Source organism: Anabas testudineus, chromosome 23, assembly GCF_900324465.2.
Source record: "Anabas testudineus chromosome 23, fAnaTes1.2, whole genome shotgun sequence".
In the NCBI taxonomy this organism is placed as follows: domain Eukaryota; kingdom Metazoa; phylum Chordata; class Actinopteri; order Anabantiformes; family Anabantidae; genus Anabas; species Anabas testudineus.
In genome coordinates, this window is record NC_046631.1 from 8275037 (window position 1) to 8287530 (window position 12494).

At 40.9% G+C, this 12494-nt stretch overlaps 1 protein-coding gene and 1 long non-coding RNA gene across 7 annotated transcripts in view; one reads left to right on the forward strand and one right to left on the reverse strand.

Moving 5' to 3' along the window:
* Window positions 1-98: 98 nt before the first annotated feature.
* plxna4 (plexin A4) overlaps window positions 99-12494 on the reverse strand; it is a 197698-nt gene continuing 185302 nt past the window's right edge. For all 6 annotated transcript variants that reach the window (XM_026362620.1, XM_026362615.1, XM_026362618.1 and 3 more), the window contains exons 30-32: window positions 10212-10424; window positions 7799-7949; window positions 99-3795 (exon numbers count right to left, since the gene is read on the reverse strand). In XM_026362620.1, the coding sequence (XP_026218405.1) occupies window positions 3700-3795; window positions 7799-7949; window positions 10212-10424 (460 nt within the window). In that variant the 3' untranslated portion in view covers window positions 99-3699. The remainder of the gene's footprint in view (window positions 3796-7798; window positions 7950-10211; window positions 10425-12494) is intronic.
* Window positions 3735-10196, forward strand: LOC113163731. Its single transcript, XR_003298930.1, has 3 exons — window positions 3735-3814; window positions 9255-9310; window positions 9754-10196. It is a non-coding gene; the product is annotated as an uncharacterized LOC113163731 (long non-coding RNA).

A 12494-nucleotide genomic window follows, 5' to 3' on the forward strand; every position in this document is an offset into this window, starting at 1 on the left:
ATTACAGTAGGGCCCCCACACTTTGAACTCGGTGACAGTTAGGCTATAACAAGGCTACTGTAGTCAAAAACACAGAGCAAGAAACAATCTTGTAATGCTTGGTTTCATAATAAAGTTTATTCTATATTACAAATAGTATTTTGTTCTTGACTGCAAAATAGGAATGCATTATATTTACATACACAGGTATACAATTAATTATAACAAAGTTAGAGAAGCTCGCCTTATATCCCCCACATTTCATTTTTATCTCTCGATAAGATACTCTATCGTTCAAATATGGTCTAGTAAAAGTCTTATCTAGCATGTCTCTGTAACACCTGCTATAACACTGAGCTAGGTGGACATTTTTACTTCCTACAAAACGTTTGAAGGTGGAAACTTTATCTTTGCTCTAGGCAATGCAAGGTGACTACTAGCAGACAACCTTTGTTACAGGGGAAGACACAGAACAGGGAGAAATGAAAGACAGGATGTTAGACCGGGGGGGTGGTCACAGATTCACAATGACAGTCCAGGGATCTCACCTTGTGGTAATAATTATCACACGGCTGTGAGATTTACAGACACAGTAAACATTGGCTAAATGAATGAAAGAGGTTCTTTGTCCAATGATATTTCAGTTGTATATTGTTTACTACATTAATGTCAGTCTTGCATAAATTAGTCATCTAGTATCTAAATTAGTCCATATTTCTAACGTACTAATTTACTTGATATGTTTACTAAACATTGTGAGTTAACACCTTGTGAATGTGCCCCTCGACGTTTAAACAGACATTCATCATACTGTACAGGTACAGATGGTAATTATTGGACAATGAGTTGATCACATACAGTATAGACTCCAAAGACTCGTCAAATGTATTTTTCATCATGTCTGCTAGTTATCTCTTGTTAGGGACATGTTAATTATCACATGTAAAAATGGTTTGCTCCATGCTTCTTCAAAAAACTGAAAGGGATGGAAATGTTCGTACTGTATTTTGTGATCTGCAAATTAAACGAAAAACAAATTAATGCAATTATGATGAATTGATCTAATGCAGTAGAATGAAATAAGACGTGAAATAATCAAATGCAATGTTGAACGTGCTTCTTTTACCAAAAGTAAAACTACAGAGGAGACAACAGTAACAAAAAACTGAGGAGCAGCCATAGAGGACAGAGTGGTCGTGCTGTGGAAGTTAAAACTAGGGCTTAAAATGATTAGTTGGCTTTTAAATGACTTTAAAGTCGCTAAAAGTATAGAAATATTTTGGAGCAAGGCAGTTCAGTTTCATACAACCCAAACAGGTCAAAACATGCAGGGTATATAATGTTTTATTTACCATTTAACACTAGACAAAAACATGGGCATGAGTTTCTGCAGTAAGGAATGAACTGGATAAAGGTTCCACCTTAAACGAAAGTTATAGTTTTTAATTACATGAACAATCCACTTTTTCCATCTCAATTCTTCCAAGCAAAAGAAAGATAAAAGAACACATCCACATCATCATTGCAAGGCTTAATTTTCTTATTTTTCATTTTTTTAAATAAGTTTCTTAAGTTGTTTACGTTTTACATGCGCTTAAAAAGCCAATAAAGGACCCAAGGTGGACCTAGGGCGGTCTTCACACATTCACATCACCACATGGGGCACGTTGTCAAGGCAAAAGAAAGGGCAGAGGTCAAAAGGTACGGAGGGCGCCTCCATCTCTCTTTCAATCAGTCTCTCCAATAGTGGGGATTAACATCCAACAAGTCTTATCTACTTTTAATGTCTATAATTTCCTGTTTATCCTGCCGTGATGTTCAGTTCTTGTTCTGTTCCTGCTCTGCTTTGTCAGATTTTCTTTTAACGTTTTTTTTTTTTCTTCTTTTTTGAGGCTTGGAAAAGGCTGCCCCCTGCCACCACTGAGGACAACTACACTAATACAGACAAGAGCGCCTCAACAGTTACACACTCAAGAGTTGGGGTTTTGTCGTATGCAACTAGCTACAATCTCCAACACTTGTGCAAAACAGAAAAGAAAACTGCTAAGTCAGGAGCCAGACACAGGGGTGAATGGTGTGCCGAGAGCCGGAGAGATCCAGGACGATGGAAAGAGAAAGGAGGATCAGATCACCTCGCCCACAGAGCCTCTCACCTCAACACACTGAGGTCAGAAAAATCACACAGGTTTCTTAAAGTTCCAGTGACATTTGTTGTGCTAGAAGTGTGGTCTTTTACATAGTCCCTTTTTTTTGTCAGTTCCTCAGTGGCACTTTACAAATACATTTTTGACCGTTTTTGAAAATTTCAAGCTCCTTTGGTTTTTGGCTGACCGACTTAGTCCATCTTGTTTGATTTATCCACACAAGTCTTTAAATAAGAACATCCTGGGAAAGAAGTGCTACTGTCAGAGCACAGAGCCTCGTTAGGTAGCAGACAGCCGTCTCTGGCTACGCTGTATTGAATCATTCTTCTTATTTTCATTGATCAAAAAGTTTCTTACCCAGTACATTTCAGTCAGCCCTTAACCGCCTCCAGGTGTACATATCTGGGCAGTCAGGATCCTGGGCAGCTGCTGATTATGTGTGTATCTGTGCGTGTGTGCATGTGTGCTTTGATAGACCGTCGCAGTTGCGACACAAGATTGGAAGTGGCAAGAGCCAGACAAAGACTGCTCCTGGTGTTTGGATTAGCAGTCAAAACACTGTCTTCCAGAGTTGGTACTGTGCTTCTTAGAAAGGATCCAACTTGGGTCGGGGTCTCCAGGGTTTTGTCTAATAAGTTAAATTTGCAGTAGCCACATAAGCCAGATGGAAGCAGAAATCATGAGCATTTTTTTAAGTAAATGTATGCTGGGCAGAGAAAAATGTGTGAATGTTGCAAAGTCGTATAGGCTGGGGATGCTCTGGTTTGTAAAGTTTTAATATCAGTCACATTTCAATCAAGGAAAGTTCGAAGAAGCACTAATCCTTCCCTACCCCCCCATCAGTTTCTCTTCTTAAATACAACTCCAGCTACATTGAAAGAACACAAGAACATTCTAGGTTTGCCTGGGCTCACCCCATATTTCGCAGATATGTATGCTTCACTTGTAGGTAGGTACAGTGTAAACTTGGCAAACCATCCTTGCATTAATTTTCTTCAGAGGTGTTAATTTGGCTTGCAGTCATCATTTCTGATGTTTCCTCTTGATTGGTTTGAATATAGAACTACAATAAACTGGACTATAGATGATGGTTTCATTTTAACTATCCTATTTTGTAAAAAGTTCTCAACAAAATGGACACCCAACATTGTGGTTTTTAAAGAATCACCTAACAGTGTAAATTCTTGAAGGCAACATAAAAATGTTTTTCCCCTCTTTTCTTCCAGGAGGGGGACTGACGTATGCCAATATGGCCAGCTTTCAAGCAGTCACCCCTTGAAGCTCTCCCTGTGGTGAAGCTGAGGGATCCCCCACATTGCACTGCGGGTGAAGCCAACCTCAGCCCTGAACCACCCTTCAGATATGTTCAGGTAAACTAGTCTATGCAGCAGACTTGATGTGGAAAACAAAATATTTCTTGGGGAAGAGGAAGCAGAAAAAAGGTCAAGGAAGAAGTCATCTTTGAAAGGCAGAGGGAGGAAGTCACATGATGAAAAAGATGGGGACAGGTCTTCACTCAGGCACGGCTCGGTTTCTGACGGGGTTTCTTCCCAGTGCGCCCTGGGAAGTGTGGTCCTCAGCTCTCCAGACTCATGAAGGCCACCACCTGCTCCAGCTTGAAGGCCAGCCTCTGTTTCCTGGCTGCATCATCCTGCTCCAGTGAGCACACAATCTGCCAGCAGGACAGAGAGGTAAACACAGACACACACAGCCATTATTCACAGAACTAAGACTGACAAAAGTGCAGTCAGTACTTTCAAATCTGGTATGTCATTAATGTCAACCTGAGGCAATAACATGCCTCATTGCATTCTGTGTTGTCCTGATGACAAAATTACTTGATAGCTGTGTTTTGAACATTAAATAACCAATCCTACATGGATTGGCTACTTAATTATTGGCTTGAAAGTCTGCTATGTAGAGTGTAATTTCCATCAGGGATGGGACAGACATGTCAGTTTAACATTTTACTTATTTTGTGAAGCACACCTAGTTTATTTTTAAAACTAATATAAATGTAGAATTGTTTTCTATAAAGGGTACTACACTTTACCTATGCATTATTTTAGTATACTGCACACCTAATTAGTTTGACAGGTATATGACATGCCATAGGTAGCTTTGTTTAATTGAGCTTTTTCTGTATGTTGGATTTAAAAGTTTTATTCAGCCAAATCTTCTGTCCCATATGACCTTATTTTATATGTAATCATCACTGTTACATTAGGAAAACTAACAGACTGTTGATCGTAAGTTGTGTTAAAATGCCTAGTAGTAACTAGGGCTTCTCAAATCTGATCCTCACGCCCCCCTTGTTCTGCTAGTTGTAGTGTTGTAATAGTAGTAGTAGAATAATAATAGTTGTGTTGTACTAGAATAGTAGTGTTGTTGTGGTGGTATTAGTGTTGTAGTGAAGTACTAGAAGCCCCTGGTACTTCTCAGCTTCTTGTGCTTTTTCTGCCTCATGTTGGTATCACTATGGCACTACGGCCCTGTTTGCCTGTAGTCTGGTTAGTGTTGAGGTAAGGTCACCACCTCTCATGTGGGAGAGTGGGGTTCGAATCGTATCTCCACTAGTGTCTGCCATTTTAAGTGGCTTTGGATAAAAGCATCTGTAAATCTTAAAGAATGGGACCCTGTGACAGAAGTGTTTTAAACACTGGTTAAAGGATAATGAATTACAGCAGATCTTCCTGTGTCTACATATGTGACTCTGTAGCACTTTGCAACTGAGCATAGCTGGATAGGTGAGTGGTCAACACCACTGACTTTGGCATGGTAGGGTCTGGGTTCGATTCCAGGTGTTGCGTCTAACAAAAACATGAGATGAGAACTATTGCAACGTGTTACACAAGTAATCCTATTGAATACTTGAAAAAAACAGCATCTAGACTAACACAACTAGTAACAGCAGAAACAACTTAGTGATAGCTCAGTGGTCAACACCACTGACTTTGGTGTGGTAGGAACCGGGTTCGATGCAGATGTATTTTAACCACTGGTCAAAGCATAATTACCAATCATCGAATCTGCCATGTCTAGATATGTGACTTCTCAGCTACAAGAAACTCAGTATAGCTGGATGGTTCAGTGGTTAACACTTCTGACTTGGTGTGGTAGGGCCCGGGTTCGGTTCCCTGTGGTGTACTGCTAAATGTAAATGTGGATCTTAAATAATGGGACCCTGTGACAAAAGTATTTTAACCACTGGTTAAAGCATAATAAACTGTCATCGAATCTTCAGTGTCTACATATGTGACTTCTCAGCAGTGAGCACCTGAGTGTAGCTGGATAGCTCAGTGGTTAACACTGCTGAATTTGCTGTGGTAGGAACCGGGTTCGATGCAGATGTATTTTAACCACTGGTTAAAGCCTAATCAACCATCATCCTGTATTCCCGTGTCTACAAATGTGACCTCCCAGCAGGGTGCACATGAGCAAAGCTGTGTGGCTCGGTGGTTAACACCTCTGACCTTGGTGTGGTAGGAACCGGGTTCAATTCCCGGCAAGAGTGATAGTTGCACAGTGCTCACTTCACACCTAATGACTGATTAGGTACAAATGCTACGGCAGGGGGAGCCAGGACGCCAGGACATGGGGGATGCATCACCATCCCCCCAGTTAGAGAGTGGGGCCAAATAACAGAAGACGAAGAAGACCTGAGATAGACAGAAGAGCTGGAGATATAAAAACCATTAGAGAAGTACCTTTGAAAGTCTGAGAGATGTGAACGTGCAGCACAACACAGACATTAGAGATAGTTAAGAAGGGTGTCCATGGTGGGAGAGTGTAGAGTGCAGCAAAGCTTCCTTAGAATATAATTTTTACAACTTGAGTGAGTTGATTATAAGTCAATTAGCTAATTTATAATTATGACAGCTAAAAATGAGAAAAAACTCAAGAGTCAGCTGTTTTAAGTGTCATTTCATGTTTAACTGTTGTAAGTTCAACTAACAAAATTCTAAGGAAGCTTTGCTGCGCTCCACACTCTCCCACCATGGACACCCTTCTTAACTATCTCTAGTCTGTGTTGTGCTGCACGTTCACATCTCTCAGACTTTCAAAGGTACTTCTCTAATGGTTTTTATATCTCCAGCTCTTCTGTCTATCTCAGGTCTTCTTCGTCTTCTGTTATTCGGCCCCACTCTCTAACTGGGGGGATGGTGATGCATCCCCCATGTCCTGGCGTCCTGGCTCCCCCTGCCGTAGCATTTGTACCTAATCAGTCATTAGGTGTGAAGTGAGCACTGTGCAACTATCACTCTTGCCGGGAATTGAACCCGGTTCCTACCACACCAAGGTCAGAGGTGTTAACCACCGAGCCACACAGCTTTGCTCATGTGCACCCTGCTGGGAGGTCACATTTGTAGACACGGGAATACAGGATGATGGTTGATTAGGCTTTAACCACTGGTTAAAATACATCTGCATCGAACCCGGTTCCTACCACAGCAAATTCAGCAGTGTTAACCACTGAGCTATCCAGCTACACTCAGGTGCTCACTGCTGAGAAGTCACATATGTAGACACTGAAGATTCGATGACAGTTTATTATGCTTTAACCAGTGGTTAAAATACTTTTGTCACAGGGTCCCATTATTTAAGATCCACATTTACATTTAGCAGTACACCACAGGGAACCGAACCCGGGCCCTACCACACCAAGTCAGAAGTGTTAACCACTGAACCATCCAGCTATACTGAGTTTCTTGTAGCTGAGAAGTCACATATCTAGACATGGCAGATTCGATGATTGGTAATTATGCTTTGACCAGTGGTTAAAATACATCTGCATCGAACCCGGTTCCTACCACACCAAAGTCAGTGGTGTTGACCACTGAGCTATCACTAAGTTGTTTCTGCTGTTACTAGTTGTGTTAGTCTAGATGCTGTTTTTTTCAAGTATTCAATAGGATTACTTGTGTAACACGTTGCAATAGTTCTCATCTCATGTTTTTGTTAGACGCAACACCTGGAATCGAACCCAGACCCTACCATACCAAAGTCAGTGGTGTTGACCACTCACCTATCCAGCTATGCTCAGTTGCAATGTGCTACAGAGTCACATATGTAGACACAGGAAGATCTGCTGTAATTCATTATCCTTTAACCAGTGTTTAAAACACTTCTGTCACAGGGTCCCATTCTTTAAGATTTACAGATGCTTTTATCCAAAGCCACTTACAATGGCAGACACTAGTGGAGATACGATTCGAACCCCACTCTCCCACATGGGAGGTGGTGATCTTAACACATCACTAATCAGATAAAGTACTTTAGCTGCTCCTAGGATTGCAGCCAAACAGGGCTGTAGTGCCATAATGATAGCAACATCAGGAAGAAAGAGCACAAGAAGATTGAGAAGTACCAAGGGCTGAAGGAGAGATGGAAAAGATGTGGAAGGTGAACATAAGTGGTACCCAAAGTTATAGGAACACTCAGGCTGTAACTCCTAAAACTGGGAGAGTGGCTCCAGCAGATCCCAAGAACAACATCTTACAACACTACTACTGTTCTAGTACAACACTACTACTATTACAACACTACAACTATACTAGTACAACACTACTACTATTACAACACTACAACTATTCTAGTACAACACTATTACTATTACAACACTACAATACTCAAATATGAAAGTACTAAATACTAGTGAATAAAGTACTACATACCTCCTCAGTATATTTGCCCACGTAGGAGTAAATCTCACTCAGAGAGCTCATGGTGTTGAACTCGTTCATGTGCATCCGTGACTGTTCTGCCAAGTAGGCATTCATGTCCTGGTCACTGATCGCTGGCATCTTACTGATGTCTGAGTAGTACCTATGAAGAGAGGATGATAAAGAAATCAACTATTTACTACAAAAAACGTCATGTGCATAAACCTGCTGTTTTTCTTGGAGTGGTTAGGGCAGATCTTTAAAGATATTCAGCTAATGCATGCAGGAGAGGCAACAAGTGTGTTGTGTACTAACATGACTGAAATGAATTCATAGTAAATACTGACAGGCCTTACATTTCAACCTTGAACACCAGAACACATACACACACACACACACACACACACACACACACACACACACACACACACACACACACACACACACACACATAGCATTGAGATAAAAGGCAATCAGTCACTGTCAGCAGCAGCTGTGTTGCCCCTATCAACTATGTTAATTAAAGCTGCTTATTTACATATTAAATTCCTGAAGCTGCAGCCGCTCGAGCACTGGCCCGCTTTTGGCTGGATAATTCTGGGAGTGTGTGTGAGAGATGATATTTGCCAGGAAACAAGTCATCAGAACAAACTGAGCAAAGGGAAAGGCAGGTGGGTGTTGCTTATAGCCTTTGCACAGAGGTCAGACTCACATCAACACCTGTTCAGAGCTGCAGGGCATTTGGAGGGAACTCCTGACAGGGGATTGTTAGAGTAGAGACCAGGTGTGCTTGCTTGGGGACAAAAGTTTGTATAAACAATAATTCTATGCTTTGAATTGTGAGGCTGTTTTCAAAATAATTTCAACCATTAGCCTAATAAGTATTCATATGAAGTTGTTTATCGCTGAAAACAACTTTGTCAATCAACCTTTTGAGTGTATTTCAAACATCTTTCTCATGCATATGACAGGATAGATAGGCTAAGATTGTAAACGGTACATGCAACAAGGAGTATAGACAGGGTGGGAAGAAGGCAATATGAGCTATGTGTCCAGTTTATGATAGATAAGGGGTAAATAATAGTAAATAATCTTCAAATACAAGCAGACTGTTAAGAATCTCAAAGTTTGAATGTATTACTGCAATATGAGCTGCATCTGGGCCAAATGCAAACAGGCTTGTACGCAAATAATGTCATGACTGCTGTGATATATTTGTTATTATCTGGAGACCATCAGCTCACACATCAAATGTGAAGCAAATGTATCTCACAAGCTCACTTTACAAGAGCAAATTAACATCAATAGCATATTGTAGCTCATGAACAGTACTGTCAACAGGGTTTTAGTCAAACAGTACCTCGAACTTGTGCAGTTGCTGACCTAAGTAATTCATCAGCATTTCAAGTGGTGTTCTGTGTGGATTTGCTCCAGTAAAATGAAATTTCTACATGTTCTGACTCTACAGGGTAGCAGCAACAACATTCTTCCTGAGACACAAATTTCCATTAGACTGCTCACCAGGTAAATACATCCTGCACTTATTTTTTTAAAATGTAGCATGAAGGAGAGAGAAAAGGAGGCCATCTCTTTTGTCCCTAGTGTTTGCTTCCTTTCCATACTGTCTCCCTGGAATAACCCTTACAGTCATTACTATACAGTATTGCTGAGGCTTTTCCAACTGTTCCACTGTGAGGTACTCCCTGGTGAAAATATTGCTCCACCAAGCCTGCAACAAATGTGTTTATGTATAGAGGACACGGCATTTCCTAAAAACCCTGTGTTTGTGTGTAAAAACATTGCATATGCCCAAATCTCACAATAACCATGTGTTCTTTCTAAAAGTAACTACACTCATAAATTTCTGCTTGTGCTGCCAAATCCACACAGTTAATTTGTCTGCTTACAGTATCTATGTACGAATGAGTACAAGACTCTCACAATTTCCACTATTTTTTTTTTATCAGAGACCACAAAGACACACACTGGACTAATGAGGCCAGTCCTGAGCTTGACGTTCCTCATTTGGTTGCACCCATTCAAGCAGCACGCATACATTCTCGTCCTGAGGCTTGCCTTGTGAAGAAGCTCCAGAGACATAAATACTCTGAACCATTTCACAGTAGCCCATCTTTTATTCAGAAATGCTTTGCCTCCCCTGCTGACAAATAAATTTGATAAAACTTTCATTTTAACAAATTACTGGTCTCTGCTGCCTGCTACTGAAAAACACACACACACACAATTCTGCACCTTTCCAAACCACTAACTCCTCTGTCCTGCGGATCACATGCCCTGGACACTCCTATCTATTCCTTACTCAGACCAACAGTTGCAAGACACATAGCTAATGCATGCTACCCAACAATCATTGTCCTCTGTCTTCCGTCTATTGTTTAGTGTGTACATGTTATGGATAGCTCACCTCTCAACCCAGCTCTTGTAGCTGGGGATGTCCTTGGCATAAAGCAGCTTGTTGGAGGGTGAGTCCTTCCCAAGGCGGTGTTCTGATGTGGAGCAGGAGTCCATGAAGGTCTGGGCCACCACAGACAGACAAGCATCTGTGATGCTGCTCTTGTGGATGTCAAACACAAACTGAGGATTCTTGATCACATTCACCCAGAAACGCAGAGGTAGACTGCAGGAAAGTGGGAAAAAAAGTAGTTTAATGGAAAACTAGTTGTGATTATACAAGTTCTTTCTCTTTTACTGTGCTGCAGCCAATCCTTGCTAATGTTGTGGGATGTTTTAACTTATTTTAACATGGCTGAACCTGTACTGAAACCTGAACAAAATGTCAGTAAAATTATATTTGCGGTAACTTTTCATCTCAGTGTGACAGTGCTCAAATAACCATGCAAACATTGGTACAAAGAGTGTAAAGTAAAACAACAGTCTGGGTCTGGTTTCACCGCTCTGAGATGAAGTCTCTAAATACCATTTTTATATTTGCTACAGCCAGCCAGGCAACAGACATGAAGACATTATGAGCCAGAAGGAGGGCGAGGATTCATTCACTTTGCAAAGCTACAAAGCTAGTACACAGGTCCTGCTGTGGCTGATGTGCTCTATTTGATGTGTGTGCGCAATTCAATAAAGCCTTTATCTTTAAAAACAGGTGGCTGGCTCTTATTTTTTCCAGCAGTGTCCAAGGGTCCTCGCTGGGGGCCGCACAGTGACACAGTTCATATTGCCTTGTTTGTGCAAGTGGGTTCTATTTCGTGTCTGTCCAGAATAATAAAAATATACAAGTCTGTTTATTTGCTGAGCTTGTTTCTGACAAAATGAATAGATACAGGGCCAGCTTTATCTGTGTGCTGCATTGAAAGGGCTCAGGTGGTATTAAGAAAGAGCTGAGAGTTACTTGGATCTTTATATCTATACTATTCTCTGAGCTATGAGGTTTTAGCTGATGTGGCAGAAATAAGACATGAAAAACACAGCAGTCTATCTTGCATTGTACTGTCTGTGTGGCACATTACCAGATACTAGGTATGAGGTGGGACAAAAATAAAAATTGAAATGCAATAATTTAAATTCCACCAGTGCTCCCCTACCAACCCACTAAACATTTATCCTAGCCTAGCGCAATCACACAAATCCATTCAGATGTACAATCTAACAAAAAGAGGATTTGGGCTCAGAGGTAGGAAAAACTCTGCATTATGACTTCAAAATTAATCTAAGCTAAGAATCCAGTGGGATTAGGTGCAAGGATCAAAGGAATATTAACACCACTGCTGTGTCTGCCCCAGCTGCCCTGTGCTTTGAAGTACGTATGTGCAGTTTTATTGTGGAAGTAGACACTAAAATTATGAGGCTCCCCACATAATTTTCTGCAATCAAAATGACCACCATTATAACATTTACATTATATCTACTGTGTAATAGGCAAGACAATTTTTCTACAGTTAGGTCACGCTGAGTAGTTTTAGTAATCTGTAGGATGGCCATGATCGGTCCTTTTGGTTAGGGATTAGGTTAAATATCAGCTGCCAAGATCAAGGGCATCTCTTATCCTAGAGGAATTACACTGGCTCAGTCAGAAAAAAACGTTTTATTAAAAGACTATTCCCCTGCCTGTCAAATTAGGACTACAAAGTGCAGTTGATTCAAACTGAAAAGAAAAGAGTGTGATATATTTAACAAATGACTTGTCTACCCACTACTTTAACAGGAAGCAGCTACGCTGTTATGTCTGGACAAAAAGCCTAAAACAATCTTTCTGCAAATTATGCAACAGACGGCTTTAATGGTTACAGAAAATTAGCCCATCTCTCAAAGTCCTAGTGATGCTTTTACTGTCTGAGTGGAATAAAAGTGTGGTCTGATGTCAGATTGGTGGTTAACTGCACACAGAAAAGAGCAGTGTACTGTATGTGCTAGTTTTGCACAATCATTAAAAATCTGTTCCATCCTGACAAATGTGCAGACAGACACACACATACACAGACAGACCCGCCAATACAGAAGAGGGAGGATGAGAGGAGATGCTGTCACACTGCTGCTAATCCAAAAGATGCCAACTGGAGATGCTCTAGGGGACAGTGACTCATGCATGCACACAGTTACTGTACATGCATACAAATACACATTACAACTCCAGCACACAATGCAGAACAGCTAGCACTTCCTCATTTTAAACTTGCACAATAGACGATTCCAAAACCTGACAATGCACACTACCTTGATGAAATAGGGGCATAGA